Source organism: Onychostoma macrolepis, chromosome 13, assembly GCF_012432095.1.
Source record: "Onychostoma macrolepis isolate SWU-2019 chromosome 13, ASM1243209v1, whole genome shotgun sequence".
Lineage (NCBI taxonomy): Eukaryota > Metazoa > Chordata > Actinopteri > Cypriniformes > Cyprinidae > Onychostoma > Onychostoma macrolepis.
In genome coordinates this window covers 24656820-24684206 of record NC_081167.1, presented here as the reverse complement: position 1 = coordinate 24684206, position 27387 = coordinate 24656820, and the positions used below count along the sequence as shown (strand labels likewise).

The 27387-nt window shown below is 34.4% G+C and overlaps 1 protein-coding gene across 4 annotated transcripts in view; it reads left to right on the top strand.

Annotated features, from left to right (window-relative positions):
- The first annotated feature begins 3428 nt into the window (after positions 1 to 3428).
- The window catches only part of slc35f3b (solute carrier family 35 member F3b), a 61537-nt gene continuing 37578 nt past the window's right edge, over positions 3429 to 27387 (top strand). The window contains exons 1-3 of one of the 4 annotated variants that reach the window (XM_058794766.1): positions 3429 to 3554; positions 6393 to 6693; positions 8360 to 8574. In XM_058794766.1, the coding sequence (XP_058650749.1) occupies positions 6605 to 6693; positions 8360 to 8574 (304 nt within the window). In that variant the 5' untranslated portion in view covers positions 3429 to 3554; positions 6393 to 6604. Of the gene's footprint in view, positions 3555 to 6179; positions 6694 to 8046; positions 8575 to 27387 lie in introns of those variants that run through there. The other 3 variants (XM_058794765.1, XM_058794767.1, XM_058794764.1) reach the window with 3 other exon arrangements.

The window sequence follows — 27387 nt, the reverse complement described above, 5'->3', positions numbered from 1 at the left end:
ACCAAGAGTGTGTGGATAAAGCTATTTAATCATACTCATCTGGTTAAATATTAATATAATAATTATTAGATTATATTCAAAGCCAGGGTTTAAACCAGGGATGTGTGGACCCCTGGAGGTTCATGAAGGTACTGCAGAGGTAAGAATATATTTAGCATAATTTCATAATGTTTGTTGATGTTATTTCTAAAACATGTTACAGAGAATGATATTTTAGTATTATTTACATACCTAATTTTATTTTCATATATTTATTTTTTATTAAAGTTTTTAGTGAATCTATTATGTGTTTTTGTAATTTTATTCATTTTTATTTAATCTTACTATTTAGGTTTAATTTATTTTATTTTAATTTTATTTTGTTTTAGTTTATGTATTTCCAGTTACAAATGTAAGTGCTTCAACTTAGTTATTTCAAATAGTTGCTAAGGCACATCTCTCTCTCTCTCTCTCTCTCTATATATATATCACGATTAATCGCATACAAAATAAAAGTTTTGTTTACATAATATATGTGTGTGTACTGTACACACATACAATATATATTTTGAAAATATTTACATGTATTTACATGTCTATATTTATATTCATATAATTTATATTATAAATATATTTAATATATAAACATAACATATTTTTCTGAAATATATATATGCATGTGTGTGTATTTATATATACACATAATAAATATACACAGCACACATACATATATTATGTAAACAAAAACTTTTATTTTGGATGCGATTAATCGTTTGGCAGCACTAATATATTCATTTTTTTTACATCAGCATTGTACTGCATTGAGTTCACAAAGAAGTCGCAGCTCTCGACTGAGTGCCATTTAACATGTCTTTCAGTGTTTCTCGGTCTTCGTTTCTCTCTTCCTGACAGCATATCATCTGCTGCGCTCAGCTTTGTGTCACTTGTGAATCTCACAGGAGGAGGGGGATCAGTGTTGCGGTGATACTCCAGGGCTCTGATACCCACCATCCTGCTCTTACAGTCTTACACTTCAGCTCAGAGAGTAGAGAAGCCTTGTCACCATGCATACCTCCATGCATTAAATATTACATATTAAATATTTACACAAGCTCAGTGTTTACATTGCGCTGTTGAATTATGTGATGGAGGAAGCACATTGCTTGAAACATGCAGGATGTTGTTTACAGGCTACTGAATGTTTTGTGAGTGAAAATTGAGGGAAATATTAGTGCTGGGGTTGAGTTAAGTAATTTAAATATGATCGTTAGCATTCTTCTCTCCCACAGCACTGATTCGATCCCTATCCTATTGCTGTTTTGGTGGCCATGACTCGACCTGTCATGCCTTAACCTGCTTCCCACTTTATCAGCTCTCTTCTCTCACCACCACTTAATTTGGTTCTCCATCTGTCACAGCTTCATGGGCTGTTGTCTATCTACTGCCTGCCTTTAAATGTGCTATCAGTATCTACTGACTTTATCTACTTTGTATATTTCTTTTGTATCTACCGTATACAGTAGGTTAATATTTTTGTGAAAAACGTGATGTTACAACTGTCTTAAAATGGTTAATTGATGAATAGACCATTTATTTTAAATTATATATTTCTGAAATTAAAATGATCATTTATTTTAACATTATAGATGTTGGTACTGTCACTTTTCTTATTTTATACTGACCCTAAACAGTACTGTAGAATTCTGCTGCATAAACAATATGGTCAAAAAGTCTGAGACCACAATGAAAAATTGTTTGCTTTGCTTCATTGGAACCTTGGAATAAACAGAATAGAACACAGCACAAAAGTGCACATTTATGCACTTTTTCTAGGTCACTAATATAAAATAAGCAATTTTTTGGCTATGGTTATGTGAACTCATTTGTGCAGAAGCACAAGATGCACTTTAGAGCATTTTAAATCATCCTGGAGAACAAACTTGGAGAGTTCATACAGCTTTAAAGAAAAAGAAAAATAATACAATTTTAAAAAATGGACAAACCAAATACTAAAACATTAAGCGGCTGCAAGATTAGTCTAACAAGCTGAAAAGAATGCACGTCACACCTCTGTTTATCAATTTGCACTGGTTACCAATAGCTGCTTGCAAAAAATTCAAGGCATTAATGTTTGCTTACAAAACCACGACTGGCTCAGAAACCCTTTACCTAAATTCACCATTTCAGATGAATGTGCACTCTATAAGCTTGCGTTCTGCAAATGAAGAGCGCATTGTAGTGCCATCCCAAAGAGGCCCAAAATTACTTTCACAGACTTTTACATTAACCGTTCCCTCCTGGTGAAATGACCTGCCCAACTCAGTCCTTAGCCATCTTCAAAAAACAGCTAAAAACACATCCACTTCCATCATTATTTGACCCTCTAACTCGAGCACTCTCTATTCTAATTCTATTTTATTTTCTATTTGTTTTCTTTCTTTCTTTATTAAAAAAACACAAGCCAAAAACACGCGCACTCTCTTTTATTTCTATACTTGTTTTCTTTATATTTATTGTAAAAAATTACCCTCTAACCCTAGCAATCTCTATTCTATTTCTATTCCTTTGACTTGTTTTATTTTTATTTAAAATGCATTTATTTATTTACATTTATTTTTATTTAAACTTGTGAATTGTTATGCATATAATGGACTTTTTGGACTCCTACATATGCACATATATAGCTACTGTATATTTCATTACTTCTTACTTAGTGAAGCGCCGTTGTACACTCAGTTCACCTGTTCTCCTCTTCACTTCTGCTTTTCGTTTTTTGTACCCAGAGTCCTCTGATTCTGTCTGTCCTGGTTTCCTTTAATCTCTGTGTTCATGAAGGAGACCCTATTGGAGAAGGCCTCAATAAATTATGGCTGCTCTGAACTCTTTTTCTTTGGCACCGCAGGCCACTTCGATTTATAGTGCAGAAACATTGCCTGTTCTTCATTCAGGAGGTATCAAATTCAACAGTTTCAAATAAAACACATGAGCTTTGTAACATATAGCTCTGTATATAGTCACAACTTTCATACCTGGCTTTGATAAACAAAAGGCACTGAACAACTGCACAGAGAGCTGTTTACACATTTCAAAAGAAAAGATTATGGCTCTTTTTTTTAGATTGCAAAAGTGTGACCACATGGTTACTGACTATTAACCTGTTGTTGCTGCTGCATTCAGTTCATTATTCACCTTTTAATATGAATGTTTTCTGTAATACCAGATTGGCATCTATTTGTGCTAGCTGCACATGCTACCATAAAAAAAAAAAAGAAATAAAAAAGAAAAAAATGAGTTAGAATGTGTATAATTCTTAGTTCAAGGTTAACTTGACTGCTTTCAGTGGATGTGCTCAGTGATTTCCACGAGCACTGAAGCACAACTCTCATCATTTCTAATCAGATTAGTTGTGTTGTTGTATATGTATGATGCATGTTTTCATTGCCTCAGATCTGAACACGGATGCTGGGTTTTGGACTCAAGGGCCAGTCGAGAGTCCATCTGCAGACAGCGTCTTTGGTTACATGGCAACAGGGAAAGCTGGTGACCTAAATACAAGACCAGCCACATCAAGAAATGTAGGACGAACACAGCCACAAAAGACGAGCATTAATTTATGTCTTTAAATATGTGTGTAAAGGGTCTGCTGTGAAACCTATGAAATATGAATGATAAAATCCAGCTTGTCTCACACAAGCCAAAGCTTTTCTAGTTCTCCTTACAACAAGCTGCCTTGGTAAACTAGACAACAGACAATAATATACAATAAACAAGCATGCTATAGCCCAAATTAGAAATAATAAATAGACCATAACTGTACCAAAACAGGATGTACTAAGGATACAGGATATTCTAACAAGAATAGTCACCATGAAAACTGTTTGTGACATAGATTGGATACCATACAGCCTTGTGGGTGGGTTTCTGTGGAAAACAGCAAGAACATTTCATCCTACCTTCTCACATAGTCTCAACCGTCATAATTCTGAACAGACAAGCTACATCAGACTCATTTGACACGTGTAAACTATGGCTTTTTGGGTCTGAAAGACTGAAAGCTACCTTATTCTTTGAAATATTATTTGAGGGAAACTCAAAATTTTTATCAAATTCAAATGACGATACTTTTATCCCTAATTACAACATTTGATTTGATACAATAATGGGGACACAGTGTTTTTCTTGCTGAAAAACAAACACGAGCAGCATAAATTGCGAGCTCTTAAGATGTCATCTAATTTTAGCCCCTGAAGAGTGCTTGTACCATATAATAAGGACACAATGATTTTTTGGTGTGTAAACTGCACAGTGGAAAAATAATAAGAAGGAGGTGTTCACTGAAAATAACACAGAGCACAGTAATATGATGAATTGGTCTTTTCTGCTGCTCATATTTTGTTTGGAGACTTTCTGAAACTTTGTTCCTCTGCATTTTCTACTGTGAGCCTTTACTCAGAGGACCAGCTCTTATTATTATTATTTTTCTATACTGTATTTAAACTGAGCTAATGATATTTTTATTATCTACCTAACCCCCCAAAGAAACACTTTCATTAAGACATAGTTTAGCATATTCATTAAGCTGTTTTCACAAAGTAGTTGATTGTTTTTTGTTGTTGTTGTTGTTGTTTAGATTTATTTTATTTATTTTTAATTTGTTAGATCATTAAAAATGTTAGATCATTAAATGTAATAATAAAGGTAATTTTCAAGGGACAGTCTGTAGACAAACAGTGCAACATAAACAGTAATTTGGTTAGAGAAACATCTATTATCTAAAAGACTTTAAACATTCAATATCATTTTTGATTCCCAGAATGTTCAGAGGACGTTATTTTATTATTGTAAAAAGCAAGCAAACAAACAAATAAACAAACAAACAAACAAAAACTAAAATGAATGTTTCAAGAACGTTATTATTTGGTTCCCAAATATAACCAAACAGGAACCAAATACTAACGTTAAGGGAATGTTCTGTGTTTGGCTGGTTATATGGAAATATACTATAGCTAAAGTGATATATTTACAGTATTAGCATACTTCGTCGACGTAGATGGTAAACATGGTAAAGCGCATATTCTTATTGTTACCTCCTCTTGTCTATATTATACAGTTCCTGACTAACTTTTATCATTATTATAAAATGTTTGCAATTCTGTTAAAACCTACAGACTGAGGAAAAATGGCTTTGAAACAATTTTCACTTAGACATTGATCGTAAATTTCACAAAGATTTACAAAGAAACGGCAAGTAACACATTGCATTAAACATGACTGAAAAGACTGTAGCTATTTTCTTGTAAAACGTACTCCTGTAAACTTTATTTGCAGCTTCAAAAAAAATCATTTTGTTACAGTATAGCTACACTACCAGTCAAGTTTTTGAACAGAAAGATTTTTAATGTTTTTTAAAGAATTCTCTTCTGCTTACCAAGCCTGCATTTATTTGATCCAAAATACAGACAAAGCAGTAATATTGTGAAATATTTTTACAGTTTAAAATAATTGCTTTCTATTTGAATATATTTTAAAATATATTTTATTCCTGTGATCAAAGCTAAATTTTCAGCATCATTAGTCCAGTGTTCATTGTCACATGACTGCTTTTTTTAAATTGCTGTTCAAGAAACATTTTTAGTATTATTATTATTATTATTATTATTATCAATATTTAAAACAGTTGAGTACATTTCTTCTGAATTCTTTGATGAATAGAAATATCCAAAGATCAGCATTTATCTGAAATAAAAATCTTTTGTCACATTATACACTATACCATTCAAAAGTTTGGAGTCAGTATATATATATTATAGAATACAAACAAATTATATGACAAATTATATAAATAAATACTTCTATTTAGCAAGGATGCATTAAAATTAATAACTGATGATAAAGACATATATAATATTACAAAAGATTTCTATTTCAGATAAATGCTGTTCTACTCAGCTGTTTTCAACATAATAATAATAATAATAATAAACAATAAATGTTTTTTTGAGAAGCAAATCAGAATATTAGACTGATTTCTGAAGGACTGTTTATCTGGAGTAATCAAATTAGCTTTGAAAACACAGGAATAAATTACATTTTAAAATATATTCAAATAGAAAACTTTTTTTTAAGTAGTAAAAATATTTCAGAATTGTTGCTGTACTTTGGATCAAATAAATGCAGGCTTGGTGAGCAGAAGATAATTCTTAAAAAAAAAAAAAAAGAATAAAGAAAAGAAAAGAAAAAACATTAAAAATCTGACTGTTCCAAAACTTTTGATTAGTAGTGTACTTGCATTAAAATAGCTATCGTGACAGTACTTCTAACAATAAGACCTAAATTGCTAAGAGGCCAACGAGTTTGATTAAAAAACGGAATAATATCTTTAGATCATTTCGGTTTGCTGTTACTTTGAACAGGTGGACCGTTTTTCTCCTGAAGTTTTACAGTCCAGCATGAAACTGCATCCCCCGTCAGATGGCGCTGTGGTTCTGAAAAACCGCTGGAGGTGTGACAGCTGATACTATCTGAAATCTGGAAATGCCACGGCTGGAGTGTGCGTGAGAGTGGGTGAGCGGACCATTCCAGTCCGTGTGTCTCTGTGCGTGTGAGCAGTGATCTGCTGTCATTCATGGGGATCATGTATGGAGATAGAGACCGGCTCGGAGCCCCGCGGAGGGACTGCATGTGTTACCTGGGACCCCCGACCTTGATGCCCATGTAAGAATTTTAAAAAGCAGCTATGCATGAGTAGAATACGTGTTGTGTTGAGATGCAGCTTTACTCAGCATCACTTTTGAGTCGTGTCAGATGTAGTAGCTGTCTTTCTACTATAATTATAAGTGTAATTATAGGGACTGAGAAAAAATTAAGCTTCTAAAACAAAGCCCAGTTAGAGTCAGTCGTGATGACAGTGATAAAAAATAAATAAATAAATAAATAAATAACTACGGAGCTCATTACGCACAAGTCTATAAATACTATAAGTCTCTTGCGTATATTGGTAACCTTAACGATTTCTATTCATAAGAACAGTGCAGATATTAAAGTTTACAGTTATTTGAAAGTGATGCCTTTTTTGTCTGTAGTATCTAGATATCATATGCTATTTATTTGAGACTGTATGAGAAAATAGTGCCAGTTTCCTTGCATGTCCCTTATGCTAAACGCGTAAGGAAAGAGTGTGTGGGGGGACAAACACTTTAAATAGATTCACCTCTTAAACTGTCAAATAAAGTTAGATTGTTAACACTGCATTTGTGAGAAGCACAGTAGCGTTAATTGTTCCATATGTGAAAGGAGCGCCAGTGGAGTTGGTGCGTAAAGCTGCATCGCGCACGCCTCCCTGTGGCCATATAGACTGCAGCATAAGAAACTACCCTAACTAATCTGCCATATGCTGTCAAGTCCTTTTTGTTCTACGTTAGTAAAAGCAAATTCACTTAGTTCTTATCTACCATATTGCGAATGTAACTGCCAGACTCATCTGAAGTTCATGAACTGATAACCAAACCATGGTCCAAAAACAGTTTCTGGTTTGTTTGTTTATTTATTTATTCCTATCCAACATGTTATCTTACATATTTTAATTAAAACTCGTAATATAGTGGGGTTTTATTTTAATTCACCCATGAAATTATGTTTTGATGAATGATTTTAGTTTTGTTGTTATTACGTGATTACCCAATCTTTATTATCACTGTTATATTCAGTAGTCTATTATTAATTTAATTTAAGAAATGCTCTACACTGGGGGAAAAGAAATGAGGTAGGATTTGCTTTAAAACACTTTCACTCAGAAATTGATTGTGAATTAACAAGTATAAACGGCAAGTAACACATTGAATTAAGCATTACATTTTAACAAGTAGAAAGACTGAAATGGTATTGTCTTGTAAAACGTACTCCAATAATCTTTGTTTTACAGATTCAAAAAATATTTTTTAGTGCGCTAAACACATTACATATATGACATTTTATTTGAATTATTTGTGTATTTCACAATTGTATTATCTATACTTTCCATCAAATGATTCGTGGCCTACTGTACCAGTAGAGTGTCACACTGTACGGAGCAGCAGTCATGTCTGGTTATCATCTCTCAGCCCCTCTGCCTCCTCCGCTCGCAGAGCCAGTTAGTGGAGGGTTAAGATTCGCGCATCCACACTCTTTACGCACTGAAACAAAGCTGCGCGCTCGGAAGCCGTTTTACGCGGAGTGTTTGTGTTTGAGAAACACCCTATCCTCTGTTTAAAGAGGTGAACTATCCGAATCCTAATGTAATGAGAAGGTCTGTTCGTGTGCCACGCTCTCATTGGCACACCTCACCCTCGGTGTCAAAGCGCTCGAAGCTAACGCGATTCCAACTTTGTGTTCTTGTCTCCAGCGGAATGCGTAAATCCCCCGAGGTGAGTCCCAGAAGGCTGTCCGACATCAGCCCCCAACTCCGCCAGCTCAAGTACCTGGTGGTGGACGAATCGATTAAAGAGGACCTGAAGTCATCTCGATCAGTTGAGGACATCAACAGCGCGTCCATCGAGGAGAGGATCTTGAGAATCACGGGCTATTATGGCTACCAGCCGTGGAATGCCGTTTATAAGAGTAAGCAAATCGTTTTTACTAATGAACTGATTGTGTGGAACAGCTGTGAAACATCAAGGTGTTGAGAGTCTCTCAGAGGAACATTTTATTGCTTAGAGGATCTTTCAGAGCTTAGCAGATGGAGTTTAAACGTTGTCTCAGATGTTTCTCCTTAAAGATTCTTTTGGAGAAATAAAACTGAGACCATAGTTGAGATGCAAGAGTAATCCAGAGCTAATGAATGAATGCCAATTCATCAATTTGGTATTGGAAGAAATTGAGAATGTTTGAGTTCATAATGAGATCTCTGATTTTTGCTTGCAGAGTTCAATTTGATAACTGTTGAGATTTCTTTGTACATATCTGCTTACTAGTCATTATATTGATTGATTAGCACTGGGTTGAGAACAAACAGAAGTTGAACTGAATTGAGCTGGGTGATGACCGGTGTTGGGTGTAATGCATTACAGAGTAATTAATTACTGTATTTGAATTACTTTCCCCTTGAAAAAGTACAGTAAAGGATTAATCTTCATTTTTCTGTACTTTAATTACAGTTACTTCAGATGCAATTGCATTACATAGTGTACAGACTACAGAACAATGCTACATAAAACAATAGTGGATTTAATGTTAAAATTGAATATCTAATGTTATGGTTTTTAATGTAACCTCCCTTTAAATACCTTGGTTAGTTCAAGAATAATTTATGCAATTTTGTATTATTTATTTGAAAGAAATACACTCCTTGTATTGTTCAACTGGTCGAGGATGATATGGGATATAGAAAGTAATTAGTATTAAGTAATGCAATATTTTTGAGAGAGTGAGTAATTAGTATAGTAATCTAATTACACTGTTGAAGATGTAATTATTAGCTAGTAATTACTTTTTTAGAATAATTTACCCCAAAATAATGATGGCACTATTGTCATAGAGCTGCTTTACAGCAGAATCTAATTTGTTGATCATTTTGCAACATCAACACTGTTATTGGTCTGAATTTTAACCAACATTGAACTGACTCAAGCTCAATAATAACACTATTGACTTATAGAGCTGCTTACAGCTGAAAGGACTTTGTTTTATTATTGATGAACTTCACACAGCTATTGAACCGAATCTGAATCAACACTGAACTGACTTGAGGTGAATAATGACACTATTGTCTTTATAGAGCTGCTTTGTAGAATTTGAAAAAATGATTGATTGATTTGCTGGAGGTGCAGTGAGTTATTGCAAATATTGCATGAAGCATTGAGACATTTGGTGATGTCTAAATCCCTTAAAATAACCAGATCTTTTAGGTGAGGTGGGTGTTTCTGCTTTACCAGCTTGCAGAAGAGATCAGATGTGCCAAAACATTAGCCACATTTAAATCCAGACTCAAAACTCATCTGTTTAGCTGTGCATTTGTTGAATGAGCACTCTGTGCTACGTCCGAACTTGATTGCACTGTATTTTATGTATAATCATTTTCTATTCTTAACTGTTTTAAATTTATTTTAAATCAATTTTTATATCATTTTAAAAGTTTAAACAGAAGGCTAAAGTAAGTGTTGTGATGGTAAAGAGAATGTGGGCAAAGAAAGACAAGTGTGTTGGTTTATCAGTTGAAAGTAGGACCTCTGAGTTCTATTTGTTTGGTTCATGATGGTCAAAGTAAATAGGGGAAGTAGTGGAATAGTTTTGGAAGGTTTTTTTTTTCGTAAGAGTTTGAACAAAGCTTGAGAATGTTTGTTTATAAATTCCTTGTTTTTATTGTTGTGATTATAATTTTTTTTTTTTTTATTCCTTGTTTTTATTTTTGTGATTATAATTTCTTTTTTAATCCTTGTTTTTATTGTTGTGATTATTTTTTTTTAATGACTATTTTACTTCCTTTTATGTAAAGCACTTTGAATTACCACTGTGTATGAAATGTGCTATATAAATAAACTTGCCTTGCCTTGACAGATATAAAGGAAAGAGCTTCCTGACCCAATCCTGTTTATCCTCTTTTGTGTGACTGTTCCCTCTAGATAAAGGAACTGTCTGCATGTTTTGTGACCCACTGTATGCTCAGAAACAGGCACAGTAATGCCTGGTGAGGCTGTATTCTGACTCTTATAAAACACCATCCAGTTGGCCTTTCATTGGGACACACCAAGAAATGCTTTTGTTACGCGATGCATTGAAAATCTGTATTAACTTTTCATTATTTTTCATTACAGGAGTCTTAGCCACAATTAAAAATGTTGTCGTATTTTATATATCATAGCAAAATATCAAGTGGTTTTATATATATATATATATATATATATATATATATATATATACATTATGATTAAACAGTATATATATTGTTCAAAAATAATACAAAATTATAATACTGCTTATCATTTTGATTTTTTTTTTTTTTATCTAATGCATTAAATTCACATTTTTAAAGTTTGAAAATACTTTGAGGCTACTGTACATATAACGTATAGATGTTATAGGCGAACTAGTGGTCAAAGTTTTGATTGGGTTCCCAAAGGTCATAGGTTCAATATAGAAAGAGTGATGCATGAACGGTTCCATTGTCACTATTTTGCCCTTGAGCAAAACACTGAACCATAGTTTGTTCTAGAACGTCTCTGAAGCAAGTTTACTGTAAGTCACTTTGGATAACATTGCATAATGCATAATCAGTGTGTATTGAGTAGTACTGTTGTTATTGCTGAATGACAAATTTAGATGCAGAATTCAGAGTCCTCATTTTCTTGTGTGATCCTCAGTTTGCTTCCTGTGTTGTATTTACTGCCCAGGCAGCCATGAAATGAGTCCCCTGATTTAAGTGGAAGCGAATTGTGATTGGAATGAGAGGCTTTCATACATTAGAGGCTGATGTAGAGGCTATTTAGTTTAATAAAGAGGAGATGAAGATTGTGTATATACAGTGCCCTCCAAAAGTATCGGAACAGTAAAGACAAAAATTGCTCTGTTGGCTGTGGAGTCAAGACATTTACAAATATGATTAAAAGATGAATATGAGACAAAACTACAGAATGTTACATTTTATTATTGGGTGATTCAACACATAGATGTTTTACCAGCTAAGAAGATCAGCACTTTTAGAGTTTCATCCCTCTATCTGATGTGAGCATAAGTATTGGAACAGTCGCCTCACAGTTCTTTCTAAGTGATCAGCTGTGTCCTGTTGCATTAAATCTTCAGATATTAAAAGCAGGGAATGTGTCGTATCAGTTATATCCATTACTTCTGCATTCTGAATCTTGCATTTGATGATGACACACACAAACCAGGATGAAGACGAGGGAGCTGACTTTGAGAGAAAAGCAAGCAATTTGGATGCTAAAAGAAAAGAGGAAGTCAGTTAGAGCTCTAGCAAAAACAAAGGGCATGGACAAATCAAGAGTTTGGAAACCACCAGCAACCAACAACAACCTGATCGGCTGAGAAAACAACAGTAGTTGATGACAGACAAATCATAAAAGCTGTGAAATTGAACCCTAAAAGACGTGTCTGTAAAATCACCAACAACTTCCAGAAAGCTGAGGTGATGCTCTGACAATTTACTGTCCTCAGGAGACTTTGACACAGAATTACAGATGCTACACAGCAAGATACAAACCTCTGACCAGCTCCAAAAATAGAAAGACAAGATTAGAGTTTGCAAAAAAGCACAAAGGTGAGCCAGAAGAGTTTTGGAACTGTGTTTATGGACTGATGAGACAAAGATGAACCTTTATCTAAGTGATGGGAAAGCAAAAATGTGGAGAAAAAAAGGGAACTGCAATGATCCCAAGCACACAGCTTCATCTGTAAAGCATGGTGGAGGTGGTGTCATGGCATGGCATGCATGGCTGCCTCTGGAACAGGCCCTCTCAACTTTACTGATGACTTAATGTATGATGACAGTAGCAGAATGAATTTGGAAGGGTACAAAACCATCTTGCCTACCAATATTCAAGAAAATGCCACCAGATTCATTGGGAAGTGCTTCATATTGCATCAGGACAATGACCCAAAACATCCTGCCAGTTCAGTCAAGGAATTTATAAGGGCAAAGAAATGGAAAGTCTTAGATTGCCCAAGTCAATCTCCAGATTTAAATCCGATTGAACATGAATTTCACCAGCTGGAGAGGAGAGTAAAGGTAGAAATTCCCCAAAACAAGCAACAACTGGAATTGGCTGCATTAAAGGCTGGGAAAAGTATTTCAAAGGATGAGACCAAGAGTCTGGTGATGTCTATGGGTCACAGACTCACTGCTGTGATTGTGCGCAAGGGATCTGCAACTAAATAATAGCTTTTAATCTTTTATATCTGCCTTATGTTCAACTGTATTTGTTCCAATACTTATGCTCACATGAATGAGTGGGATGAACGCTTAAAGTGCTGTTCTTTTTATTTGGTAAAACATGTATGTGTTGAAAAGTCTAATAATAAAATGTGACATTCTGTAGTTTTGTCTCATATTCATCTTTTAATCATATTTGGAAATTTCTTGACTCCACAGTCAACAGAACAATTTTGTCTTTACTGTTCCAGTACTAATATTGTGAAATTTTATTAGAATTTAAATTACTGTTTTCTACTGTTATCTATTCCTGTGATGGCAAAGCTGAATTTTCAGCATCATTACTCCAGTTTTTAGTGTCACTTGATCCTTCAGAAATCATTCTAATATGCTGATTTTCTGCTCAATAAAAATGTATTATTATTATTATCAATGTTGAAAACAGTTGTGGTGCTTAATATTTAAAAATGTAGAGTCTTTGATGAATAGAAAGTTCAAAAGAGCAGCATTTGAAAAATCATTTGTAACATTTTGAATATCTTGACTGTCACTTCTGATTTTTTAATGATTGTTAATGCTGTTAGAAAAGTATAAATCATATTTCTGCAACAAAAAATATAGAATCATGTTAGCGTCTGTGTTTGTCTGAATAAAAGAGACTCACTGTAAGAGACAGAAGCTGAGTTTCAATCACAGTTTTAATGCGCATTTTGAAGTATCGCATGAGAAACGAGTGATGGAAATGCCAAATTTCGAATAAAAATACCTTAATTCGCAAAAAAGTTTTTACGCTCACTTGAGGTGGTTTTTGACTTGTGCGAAAAAGGGTTAATGCAAATAATGGGAGATGGAAATGCATTTTACGAATAAATTTCTCCAAGCGCATCAAAAAAGTCATGTGACTTTGCGCTATGAGACAGGATAACTTGACTAGCAGCGGACTGATCTCCTTCCACAGCATCTGTAATGTTGTTACGGTCGTTCTGAAATGCCTGAGCAAAGTCTGTCATCAAAGTATTTCTGTATAATTGTCTTACACGACTGTGCTCCCAAACACAGCAACATTCACCTCCGAAAGCAATGACAGCATTTATTGTGTTTCGTCTGCTCGCTCTGAGGTGCAATTCATTTTTCATATATGAAAATTATTATATTCAGTAGCTTATCCTAGTTTTCTATAGGCTATTTAGTGCCAGCTTACCAGGAAGTGACGATTTTGTTCTCTTTGACTCGTTGGATGGAAACGGTGCTCGTTCGCAAATGTTTTATGCGATATTCCAAATTTGCACATAAGTTAAATTCACAACTTTGGATGGAAACCCGGCTAGAGAGAGACATTTTCCTCGTAACCCTGGGCTTGTAATCACACTAGTTTCTTGCACAGCACTTAGTTAGCGAACTACTGAGCAAAAGCACACAGTTTTCTTGCCTGAGTTGATTTGATAAAGCGCTGAGGTTTCCATCACTGTCAGCCTTACAAGACTGTGATAAATGCTTCTCACACTTACAAAACAGTGTGTCTGTTGCCTCTCAGCACTGTAGAGTTACACCCTCTCTGCTCTCCTAAATCACTTTCTGTAAACACTTTCTCCCTGACTGTTATTTGTGTGCTGCAGGGTCTGAAGTTTGTTGTAATATTGCCTGTAATGTGTATGGTCCCATCAGTGTAAGCTGATTCCATTGTAATGATTATTTTTGGACTGAGGAATCAAATTATGTTGGACTTCTATATTTTTTAACATGGGTATTAACTTCTGACTTTACTAAATTAAAATTCTTGTTCCAAGCCTATATGACTTTCTTCTGCTGAACACAAAGATATTTTGAAGAATGTTGGAAACCAAACTGCTGGTAGCCATCGACTAACATAGTATATTTTCCATACTATTGAAGTCAATGGCTACCAGCAATAAACACATTAGCAGTGGATTTGCAGATACTTGTAAAGCTGTAAGGCAGCACATTGTGAGATTTTGTTTCATACCTTTGTCAGTTTTGTTTACTTAAGCCTAGATTTTGTGATTTTTATCTTATGCACCATGTTGCACGTTGTGATTTGGGCTTTAAAATTGGACTAGAAGTGATGTGTTTGAAAATATGACAGTATCTTTTACAGTTTTAGTCGTAGGTGATATCCTTGACCAACATCTGTCACATTTGTCATTCTCACCCTTCAATCAAAAAGGATTTCATGGACTGAGAATAAAATTGGACATCAGAAATTGGCTTCAGGGGAGGAAGGTCTGTCAGAGGACAGTGGAGAAAGGCAAAGATATATATTGTTTCCTTAATGGTCTTTATGTAGACTAGAGGGACACATCTGGCAGCATCTGACAGCAAATGTGAGTGAATAGACACTCTAAATTCCTATTTAATTCAGTTCCTGTCAGGGTTTGGTGAATATAACAACACCCCAAGAAAATGTCAAGCAGCTATTCGCAGTTAGGTGAGTCGCGTAAGTTCGATTACTGTTTTAAAGTCTGTGTTAGCTCTAAATGAGGCCTAACAAATAGCACTTTTCATCGGTTTTCAAGGCAACACGAGGCAGCTAACAGAGGTCCAAATAAGCCAAGCGGTCCGTGCCTGAACCGCCGGAGCATCAGTCAGCAGAAATAAAGAGAGTGTGTTTTGATGCTGGTTCAGAGCAAAGTGAAACCCATGAGAATCATTACTTTTGTACTTTACAAGAGAGTTTGTTTAACTCCAACAGAGTCAAGTTCTGCACTCTGTAATATTCTCTTTCACGGTAGTAAAGCCCTTGGGTTTGGCTCACACAGCTAAGAAGAACTGCTTGGCTTTGGAGAGCTCCCGGCACTTTCCACAAATAGAGTACAAAACAGGGCCTGAAACTATAAAAAAAAAAAAAAAAATCTATCTTTCATTTTCATGGTCAACGAAGGAATGTGCTTAACCTTCAGAAAATGTTAAGGTTACTTAATAATGATATGCTTTATAATATAATTATAAATTTTAATATAATGTTTTTATAAGCCATTTTAATTTCAGTTCATTTTTATAAGGTTTGCAAGTTTAAAAATTAGGTTCTAATGAGAATTATTAAATGAAAAGCCAAATGTAATATATAAAATTTAAAAAGATATTATTGCAATTATTGATAAGTTTGGGATCAATAAGATTTTTTTTTTTTTTTTTTTTTGCAAGGACGCATTAAATCTAACAAAACAGTAAAGAAGTTTATAATTATATAAAAAAAGCAGTTTCAAATAAATTCTATCCTTTAATGCTTCCGTTTATCAAAGAAACCCGAGAAACAATGTACAGTATAGTTTCCACAAAAATGTTAAGCTGCACAACTGTTTTCAAAATTGAATTCTAAATTACATTTTAATATATGCAGTAAAACAGAAATTGTAGTAATATGTTGCAATACTACCGTTTTTACTGTATATTATATTAAATAATGCAGCCTTGGTAAGAGAGTTTGTGCAAATTTGTTAAAAAATTAATAAAAATCTTACCAATGTTATGATCTTAGGTGTGCAAATGACAGTTTTAAGGATGTTATATTTTTTGCAATCAGGAAAAATTATGCTAATTAAGCTAATTACACTATGCAAGGATAAATAGCGTATTTTACTAATTAAAATGAGTTAATGAGTTTTAGTTCAATAGATCATGTCAAAATGATAATATTCTTGTATGATTTTAATTGTTGGTTGAAATTGGGATAGGGTTTGGGGGTCGTACAGCTATTTGATTTTTTTGAATAGCTAGCTTATTAGTTTATCTAAAATATCTAATAATTCTAACAGAAAAAAAATTAATTTGTGACTGTAATGCTTTCAAAGTGGTTAAATGGCTATTCTAATGTATTTGTGCATGGAAAATGACTCCCACATATTTAATTCACAAAATGAATTAAAATGAATTAATTTATTTATTTAAAAAAAATGAATGCTTCCTTAATAGGAAGAGGACAAAATGTGCAGAGAAGGTGCTGCTCCAGTCTGGATTATAAACAAATTGCACAAAAGCCCAGCAGAAATAGACCTGTCTTGCACTAGCCTGCAATTACACGTAAACTGCATCTACAGGTAAAAGCAAACTCTAAAGGTCTCCTTGCAAATATAATATGCAAATCACAGGGATAAAAGTGTCGCTCTGCTTCACCTTTTCTGAAAGTTCAGTAATACATATAAAGCAGCCATACATATACATGATCCTTTTAAAGGTGGCGATGTTGCTTTAGAACAGTGTCAAAGTGATTTATTAGCAGATTTTCTACCTGTGTTCTGCAGTCAGAGGTCCTCTAAGAAGATGAACACTTTCTTTAACCTCAGTACAGTTGCAGAGGAAGAGGAGATATATATATATATATATTTTTTTTTTTTCTCTCTGTAACGGTGGGTTATGTAAGATGGGCTTAATGAATTATTTGTGACATGCATCTGCCACTTTGCATCATCCTATGCTGCATACAGGAGCCTTTGAACTTTTTTGCCTGATGAAACTCCCTTAATTTACTTTGGGAGAGATTATATATTATATGCACTGAATTATAGTTCTTTTTGAATTTTAGTTAAACTAATGTAATTAAAAAGTGAATTTGGTGAGTAATCATTGGTGAGTAATTGATTCCAGATTTTTCATTTTTAAATGAACTGTCCCTTTAAAAGCATATTTGTATATGTTTAGATATTCTGATTCCCTTCATTAAAGCCCACATTAGAAGCCCGTCAGCCCTTTTGCACTCTTTCCACCCTTTTAAACAGACTTTCTTTACTCTGCAACTGAATCCAGTTATTGTGACGTAAATAACACTGTTTTTGATTACTGTCATCAGTTCTTGGTTTGATGGAGTGGCATTAGCCTGTAGGCGAATTGGAGTGCTAATGTAATCACAGTCTTACTCTGCTGCTGTGGTGCTTTTCACTCCAGGCTACGCCAGGGGAAGCCGTCCTTGCAATTAGTGTTCTGTGAGTCACTTTAGATAAAAAGCATTCACTCAGTAATAACTAACTAACAAGCTGATGAAAGACTAAATGCAAAACTCCATTAAATGTGTCATTAGCAGTAATGTAAACAAATAGAGATGCTAACAGAAGGTTTACAAGTAGACAATTTAGTGCTTGTGTCCCCAGTATCACTGAAATAAGAGACTGTAATGTTTTTTTGCATGTATCTAATTCACATACGAGTCTGTGTGTAGGAGGATCACCAGAGCGATGTATGACTAATAACATGAATCATTCTGAAGTATAATACTAATCTGTTTACTCTGAAATTCCTATGTGTTTGAAATGATGTAGTACGAAGTTTTTGTCTTGGTTTGCAGTTGACCTGAATGATCAATTATAAACCGATTTAGCTCATTGTTGTGCTCATTATAGGACTAGCTAGCTTCTATCTCTCGGCTCATATGATGTAAAATGGTTCATGGCTAAATATGAAACAGCAGAAAATTGCCTCGAATAAGATTAACTTGTACGGTCATGAATTATGTACTGAGGTCTGGAGGGGATAGACTGGGGAAAGATTATCGCATGATTTCATGTCTGTCAGCATCTTGGGGTATGATCTGCCTCAGTGTTTTACTTAAAACATTGTAGCTGAAATATAATCTTAATATAGCAAAACACACCTAAAGAAAACCAGAAAAACTAGACTGTGGAGAAATACGACAGGAATAAATTAATAGGGTTGTGCTGTTATGTTCAAGCATACAAGCTAGTTTAAGATGTTCATTTAATATTTATAGATTCTGAGTTTTAGCGATTTATAAAGTTATTTTAGTGCAAAGCTTGTTCAGTGGAAGTGATGGTTGCTCAGATGCTGGCAAAAATGTGAGAGACAGCAGACAAAATGCCTGCTTAAAATGATCATGAGAGAAATGTGTGACAGGAATTAATTTAACCACAGTGATTGAAGTGACATTAACTTAAGACATTCTTTAAAGCTTATCCCTTGCATGAGTTACATTTTCCTCTTTTTAATTCTTTTTTCTTTTTCCAATAGCCAAATTTGAAATGCCTAAATGCATAATTCACCCAAATATTAACATTTTGTCATTTACTCAACCTCATGTTGTTCTAAAACGTAATGACTTGCTTTCATCTGTGAAGCATTTAAGATATTTTTATTTTTTATTTTTTATTTATCTTTTATTTTATTTTTATTTTTTTTTTAAGAAAAATCTAATATCAAAGTCATAGGTGTGGAACAACATGAGGGTGAATAAATGATGCATGACAATTTTAATTTTTGGGTGAACTATCCTTTTAATGTGGCTGGAAATCAAATAATATGAAAGATAAATCACCTGGAAAGCAAAACAGAGGGAAAATACTACTGGCAACAGCAGAGAAGAGCATGTAAACCATTGTAAACTATTTTGTTCTGTTTCCCTGTGGTCCACTTATCATGGCTTTTACACCAAAAACAGCCATAATTTTGTTTTTCATGATCATTTTTCACTCTCTCTGACCCATTAAATAAAACTGGCAGACCATTGCATGAGCTGTGACATGTAAGGCAGCAGCCAGGGAAAAACATTACTCTGGCACTGGTAGAGAATCTGTTATAATATAATGAAATAAATGCGTCATTCGTTCATTAATTCATTCAAATATTGTCAATATAAATACTTGAAAAAGGTCAAACGTTTCTTATGAATTTCATTAGAATGATTTCTGAAGGATCATGTGACATTGGAGTAATGGCTGCTGAAAATTCACAGGAAAATCAAACAAGAATAAATAACATTTTAAGATATATTAAAATAGAAAGCAGTTCTTTTAAACTGTAATAATATTTCACAATATTACTGTTTTTACTGTAATTTTGATCAGATAAATGCAGTCTTGGTGAACATAAGAGATTTAAAAAATAAATAAATAAAAAAGCAATTATTCCAAAACGTTTCACCAGTGTATTTCCTCATTAATAGAAACCTTGGATTGCTGATGTTATGCCTGAAAGTGTAGTTACAACTTCTACAAACAGGGGCTAACAGGTGAAGCTAATCAGCCAAACCTGGACTTTTTTTTTTTTTTTTTTTTTTTTAATAAGGGGAACTGTGGGATTGTACACAGTAAGATTGTTGTGCATTGTGTGAATTTTAATTTCATAAAGAAATATAGCTATATATTCATAAAAAAATAAAGCTCTAAACAAGGTCAGACTGATCTCCAATGAAACAGCCTCAGTCTCTCTCTCTCACAATCACCCACAGATTTGATTTGTTATTTTACTGTATCTCTCTCGCGCGCTTTGAACTCGTGCTTGTATGAAGTGTTTGTCCATTGATTGGCCCCCTCCAAAAGTTCCAGCTCTGCTCTAAACAAGGTCAGACTGATCTCCAATGAAACAGCCTCAGTTTCTCTCTCTCTCTCTCTCTCTCTCTCTCTCACACACAATCACACATGTACTCCTCTCGTCGCTTTTTCACACTGTCTATCAATCACTTAGTTTATCTTTTTTAGCAGCACAGTGTTAAAAGAAAGAGAAGGTCTCAGCATTCCTTGCTGCCGCTGCTGTGGAAATCCAAGTGTTTGGTGTGTCAACCAAGATTAATTTTAAGCAGAGCCTTCAATCTGAGAAAAGCATAAAAACAAACAAGAGCTGAAAGATGCAGGAAGTGATGGAAAAAAGCCTTGTTTACCTCCTCTCAGGAGCTTTGTGTGCTGTCACTTGGAAATGGGGTTATACATATGCACATATGGATCTTTTCCCAACAGAGGCTTTGGATCAAATAAAGGTCAAAGTCATCAACAGAGTGGGTTTGAACCCTGAGCTGTGGCAGTGATTGTTCTAAAACAATCTTTAACACTTGATTCACTTGAGTTGTCAAGTTTAAAGCATTTGGTGTAATTCATCTTTGGATATTTTTTAAAGTGAAAGTGAGCATTTGGGGGATTTACATTTATTGTTACTTGTTTCATTTGTCAAACTATTTGTATTTACTATAATTACAATTTGCTTGTGTAACAATTCCATTGTTTTCTTACATTGATCTCGAAATTTGACTTGTACAGTAAATAATTGATTGTGTTAGATAATAAAATGAATCATTGAGTAGCTTACAGCTTGCAACATCTAAAAGTTATACTGTACATGCCAAGTCCTTACCAAGGTTGCATTTATATAAATAAAACTAAAGTAAAAACAGTAATATTATGAAATATTATTACAATTTAAAATAACTAGTTCTATTTTAATATATTTTAAAATGCAATTTATTTCTGTGATGCAAAGCTGAATTTTCAGCAGCCATTAGTCCTGTCTTCAGCGTCACGAGATATCATTCTAATACGCTGATTTGGTGCTCAAGAAGATAAGATTTCTTCTTAGTATTCTTCTTAGATTTCTTCTTACAATGTTGAAAACAGTTTTACTGCTTAATATTTTTGTGGAAACCATGATACATTCTTTCAAGATTCTTTCATGAATAGAAAGTTTAAAAAACAGCATTTGTTAAAAATAATTTCTGTAAGAATTTTTAAGTCTACTGTCATTTCTGATCAATTTAATGCATTCTTGATGAATGGTATGATAGATGGATAGATAGATAGATATGAACACAAAATCAATCTTTGTTGAAAACTGTTGCTAACATTGGCTCTCTGTGTCTTTTTGATTTATATCCTAACCTAAAAACACTCTCACACGCTATGTGGGTGGTTAAACCCTCCTGCTGGGCCGTCTGTTTGATGGTTACCAGGAAAGAATGACAGTCATCCCAGAAAGGTCATCTAGGTGCTAGAAAACCCAAACCAATGGAAGTAAACTCGGGATAAAGGAGAGATTTGAAAGAGAGGATGAGAAAGAGCTGCTTTATCTCTGAACTCTGTCTTCTGTCCCCAGTGAGTCTCTCCTCCACTCCTTCAGCCTGGAGTGACAGAGAAACGCTTCATCTTGTGGCTTCTCCCACTCCCTCTTTTATATGCAGAATGACACTGTGTTTGGTGTCTTTGATCAATAGGTTGTAGTTGCACTGAATACAGTGACTGACTCTACCTCAAGGCTCAACAATTACTCACTTCAAAACGGAGCTATACGGTTAGATACAACTGTCTGCTTTTCAGAATAACCATAAAATGCCTCATGAACAAGCGTATGCAATGAATGTGCTTTCAAATGATAAATAACCATTTACAGTATTATGAAAATATAGCAGGGCTGAGTAAAAGTGGATTTTCCAATTAACTGTGCATGATTTCAAGTTTACTTTTAACATCTGATTATAAATGTCCACTTTCTTCAGTGTATGCATTGAAATTTTTGTTAAACAATATGACACCATACACAAACCGGACAAACAATACACTTTTAGTTGCTATTCAGGTGTATGCGAATGTGCCCTGTTTAAAGTCAAAAATATGTAAATTTGGAGCATTTTAGGCATTGAAATATGCTCTACATCTAGGAATCTTAATGAAGGACTCTGTATGAAATTGAATCAGAATCAAATTGAAAAAAAAAATAAAAATCAGTACTGATTCCCAGCCTTAGCAGTTGATTCTATAGATATGCTCAGGTACAAGAAAAATCACATTCACTCAACTGAAATGCAGAAGCATTACTGGAAACCAGAATAGTAAAACCTTTTCTTTGAAAGAGAGAGTACTGTGGGAGTACTGAGCAATCATTTTGCCTAAAAATGAAATCGCTTCAGAAAGAATCAGAAATGAACACTTTGGTCTCTAATTACATACCTCTTCTCTCTGATCAAAAAAGATATATATAAATAAAAAATAAGATGAGAGGTTCTAGAGAAAGTGTTGTGCAGATGGTCCTTGAGTGGTTTTGGAAGGTGAAGAAACTTTAAATAAATACCTGCTTTACTTTGAGCATCATTTTGTGTTTTCTTTCTGCCTGTTTCCATCTATTTCTTGCACTCATGGGACAATGAAGGGTGATTACTACTTGATTACCTATTACAGCTCAAATGCTGCTGCAAAGTGCACTAGTTATTTCAGATTATCTACAGAGGTTTCGTTGAAAGGATGCTGTAATTTTGCAATAGACTAGTGGATTTAGTGATGCTCACAACAACAACATATCTATCTATCTATCTATCTATCTATCTATCTATCTATCTATCTATCTATCTATCTATCTATCTATCTATCTATCTATCTATCTATCTATCTATCTATCTATCTATATATTATATTATTCTATCGTTCTATCTATTGACCTATCATGCTATTGTTCTATCTATCATCCTTTCTGTTTATTATTTGTTCTACTGTTGTAGACTATAAATATTCAAACTTGAAGGCTTTTTACACTACAGACTTTAAAACTTTTTGACTCATAAGTCTTTATCAAGCCAAGTACTTTCTTTCTTTCTTTCTTTCTTTCTTTTTTGAGTCAGCTATCATAATGAAACTTGTTATTAGATTTTAAATCATCCTTACATATTTGTATGTTTTGTCAACCATTTTAGTCACAGACTGGAGCCCTGACTATAGGTGAACACATGTACTCACAAAACTCTTGCTACCTTATTTATTGAAACAACCTTGTAAATGATTTAGCCAGTGCTCTTAGCGGACTGAGACACTTGTCTTGTACACTTTTATCTTGAATTGTAACTTTCATATTTCTGTCGCCACCAGGCACATGGGCAGATGCTTGGGCCAAACTGATCACTGATTAGTAGGAGAAATTAGCAACGCTTTAAAACACAAGTCGGAAGCCAGCCTGCCAGGGCATGTCAGCGAGCTCTGACCAGCATGTCAGTGTGTGTAAAGTCAGTGCGGTCCCAGAGCGTGTAATACGCACCACAGCCCGGCTCCATGCACACAGGAAAAGCAGGCAATTAGAGCAATGCTGGTGACATATCCAACACGACAGCCAATGGGGGAAGGGAGAAAGAAAAGGCAGAAACAAAACACCCCCACCCCCTCCACAGCCCCTGCCCACCCAGTCTCATTCTGCATTAGTACCATGACTTTCCATCATCTTTTTCATCATCATCAACACCAACTAAAAATGAACCCCAATTTCTAAGACTGACTGCATGCTATATGTCAATGCAGATTTGAACAGCATATTTCCAGTGGCATTTTGAAAAAGACATTTGAAAAGCACATATTTGATTTACCTGGCTTTTCAGCATTGGAAAGGTCATCCATTTACTTTCTGGACAGGTTGGCAGGTACCAGAATCATGACTCACAGAATTGCCACAATCGAGAAAACTGAGATACTGAAATTGAAGGCAAGGTTGTAAATATTTTATTTTCTAAATATTTTCTTATATGCAAGTCCAGTGTTTAGAGGAACTCGAAATTCACCATTTATAGATGTTTTCTTTGAAAATCAGTATACGTATTCAGTAACATTGAATTGCACTCATGTATAGCACCATTTATTTGCATTTGTTTTAACACCAGATACACTAAAGGAATTAAGCAAACCAGCCAACAAAAACAGCAATAGTGGTTCAACCAATGGTTTGAGTTTGTCCGACCAATTGCAGACAGGGAGGTGTGTTCTAGAAACATGTCCAAAAAAAGACACTAGAGACACATTTAATTAGGCACAAAGTATGAATGCTGCTGAAATGTCAATGCCGAAGCAATGGAGTTTAAGAGTGGAGAAGGTTTAAACAACAGTGGTGAAAGATCTTCTTTTAAATCTTCACTGTTCATAGATTTTCACTCATTTTGAATGTACAATGAATAGTTTATGAGTTTCTTATGAGGAAAAAGCACTGAATATTATTTAAACTTCTCAGAAATGGTGCTTATCTTTGGCATAATCATTGTTAAGGATTTAAGTGAACCTGTTCTGAACTTGTTGCAGGAGTGAAAGCATTACTTGAACAGTCTAAAGATGTTGTCACCTCACATCTCTTCCCCAAACCCTAGAGACTCTTAGTCCAACAAAAACTGTCAAGAAAAGTTGGAACGTTTTGATAATAATACATACAATTCTCAGTGAAATGTTCTATAATTAATTGTCATATGAATAGGCAAGACTTTTGGAGATGATTCCCAAAGTACATCATTTTTAAGTCCTCATCATTGCTCATTTACTGTACAGTACCATGTCTTTATAGACTCAGTTGATCTATGCAATTTAAATAAAACATGCTGGTTATTTTCCTCCATATCCTGCAGAATAGATACTCAATCTAGTCTGTAGTTCTCAAGTGGTGGGTTGCAACCCAAACATGGGTTTTAGGTCTGATAGGATTGCAGACAGCAAGGGAAACTTGTGCATTGTTAGAATAAAAGCTTATTGGTTATTCTTTCATGTGCATATTCATAGCAAATACTAATACAGTATTTGGCCTATAGAGTTTGTTTCACGTGTTAGGCTGATATATCATTGTGCTGTTGTTTATGCATTTACAAAATTGCCTTTTGTCCCATTCATGGCAATATTAATCAAATTTAATGTTGTATTCTAAGGGCAATTTGTTTACTTTTGTACAGTAAGCAAGTCTAGTGCTGTGTTTGGTCGCTATTGATGTTCAGTGTCAAATCTGGGTACTGAAGCAAAGCTTTAGTCTACTTTCAGAGTTGGATTGATTTTGCCATTATAGCTTGTTATTCAGCATGAGATTATGGATTGTAGCATCTTTCTAATTTTCTCCTCTTCAGCTTTCCAAGTGAGAGTACGGGCACACCTGCTCCGGTTCTTTTGAAAGCAGACCAAAAGCACCTGCTGCCGTGATGGAGGATACACTGCCTTAGACGCGTAATTAGATCCCTGCTTGATCATTGTTGAAAGCGCTCAGTCTGAACGACAAAATGCAATCAGAGCGCAGAGGGAGATCAAAGAGTGAAGGGACAGGCAAGATGCTAATGTATAAAACTCTAGTGAAAAAAGTTCTCTCCCCAGCTAATATTTGTAAAGCTGATGAGCTGTAAACTTTTAGCACATCAGTAGATGAGATGTGACGTCTCTACGATGCTGAGCTCTGGTACATATTCCCCTTATAATAATAATACAGTTTATTATTTGTATTTTTATTCTCTGTTAAAGGAATAGTTGACTCAAAAATGAAAATTTGCTTAATTTATTCACCCTTAGGGCATCTGAGATGTAAATAGCGTTTCTTCATCAGAACAGATTTGGAGAAATTTAGCATTACATCACTTTTGTTTCCCAGTGGATCCTTGCGGTGAATGGGTGCCGTCAGCATGACAGTCTAAAAAGCTTTTGAAACATCACAGTAATTCACAAGTAATCCACATAACTCTAGTTCATCAATTAGCATCATAAAATAACATCATACACTGTAAAAAGTGATAAGTTGACTTAAATTAAAAAAATTGAGGAAGCCTGTTACCTTAAACATTTTTAAGTAAATGATAATTAAAAAAAATAATAAGTTAAGTTAATTGTCAAGTTCACTTAACTTTTTTTATTATTATTATTATTTACTTATTAATTTTAAGGCAACGGGTTTCCTCAATTTTTTTAAGTTAAGTCAAATTATCACTTTTTACAGTGTATCACGAAAGAAATATGCACAGATCAAGCACTGTTTACAACAGTTCAAAATAAATATGTTGGTGGATTTTGATGTGAGAGGACAGCAGGGGATGGACATTTCACTGGAATATGTGTTATTATGTATTATGGACTATATTTATGGATTATGGTATTTTGGCAGAAGTGACCGTTTAAAGTTTAAACGTCTTGATGGATTCGTTTCTAACAAGCATGCTTTTCACTCTATAAGATGTTAATTTATAGACTGGAGTCATGTAGATTACTCATTGATTATTGTGATGTTTTTATCAGCTGTTTGGACTCTCAATCTGACGGCACCCATTTACTGCAGTGGATTCATTGGTGAGTAAGTGATGTAATGCTAAATTTCTCCAAATGTGTTCTGATGTAGAAACAAACTCATCTACAATTTGGATGGCCTGAGGGTGACAAAATTGTCAACACATTTTCAATATAAAGAATATGAATTTTCCCATAACACTGGGATGTTTCAATCCATTTAAAAGCATTTCTCTTGAGGTCATTTTCAGTGAAAGACAAATTGTTACTGTTCAAAAGATTGAAAATTGTTACCTGTTTTCTATGTTGTACTTGACTTTACTGGAGTTACATAAGCAGGTTTCATTAGACTGAAGTTTATTCCTGCTTTAATTTTTAACCTCGCTAAATGGAACAAGTTCTGTATCTGTTGAACTTGACCAACCTCAGTTTAAATGCAAGCCCTCCTCCGCATCACTCCAACTCTGTCAAATTTAATTCTGAGGCTTTCCATGCCTTGATATATTATTTATTTTCTCTCTTTATCTGATGTGTCTGCATCATTGCATTAATTTCCTCATTCCCTCAAAGCCTTCTGATAATGCAGTCATGACAAGAAAAGTAAATTTTATTTTCCTTTGTGATGGATGCCCACTAAAGAATTAGAATGACTCAAAGGAAAGGAAATGGAATTTTAGATCAGGATTGTTAGCATTTCTGACTATTTTAATTCAGTTTCTGGTCACGTCTGATTTCATCCTATATAGACTGGCTCTAAACTGCCAACACCAGATTACACGCATCAGTACTGGCCAGAAAACAGCCCTCTGGCTAATGTCACTCCATCAAAATGAC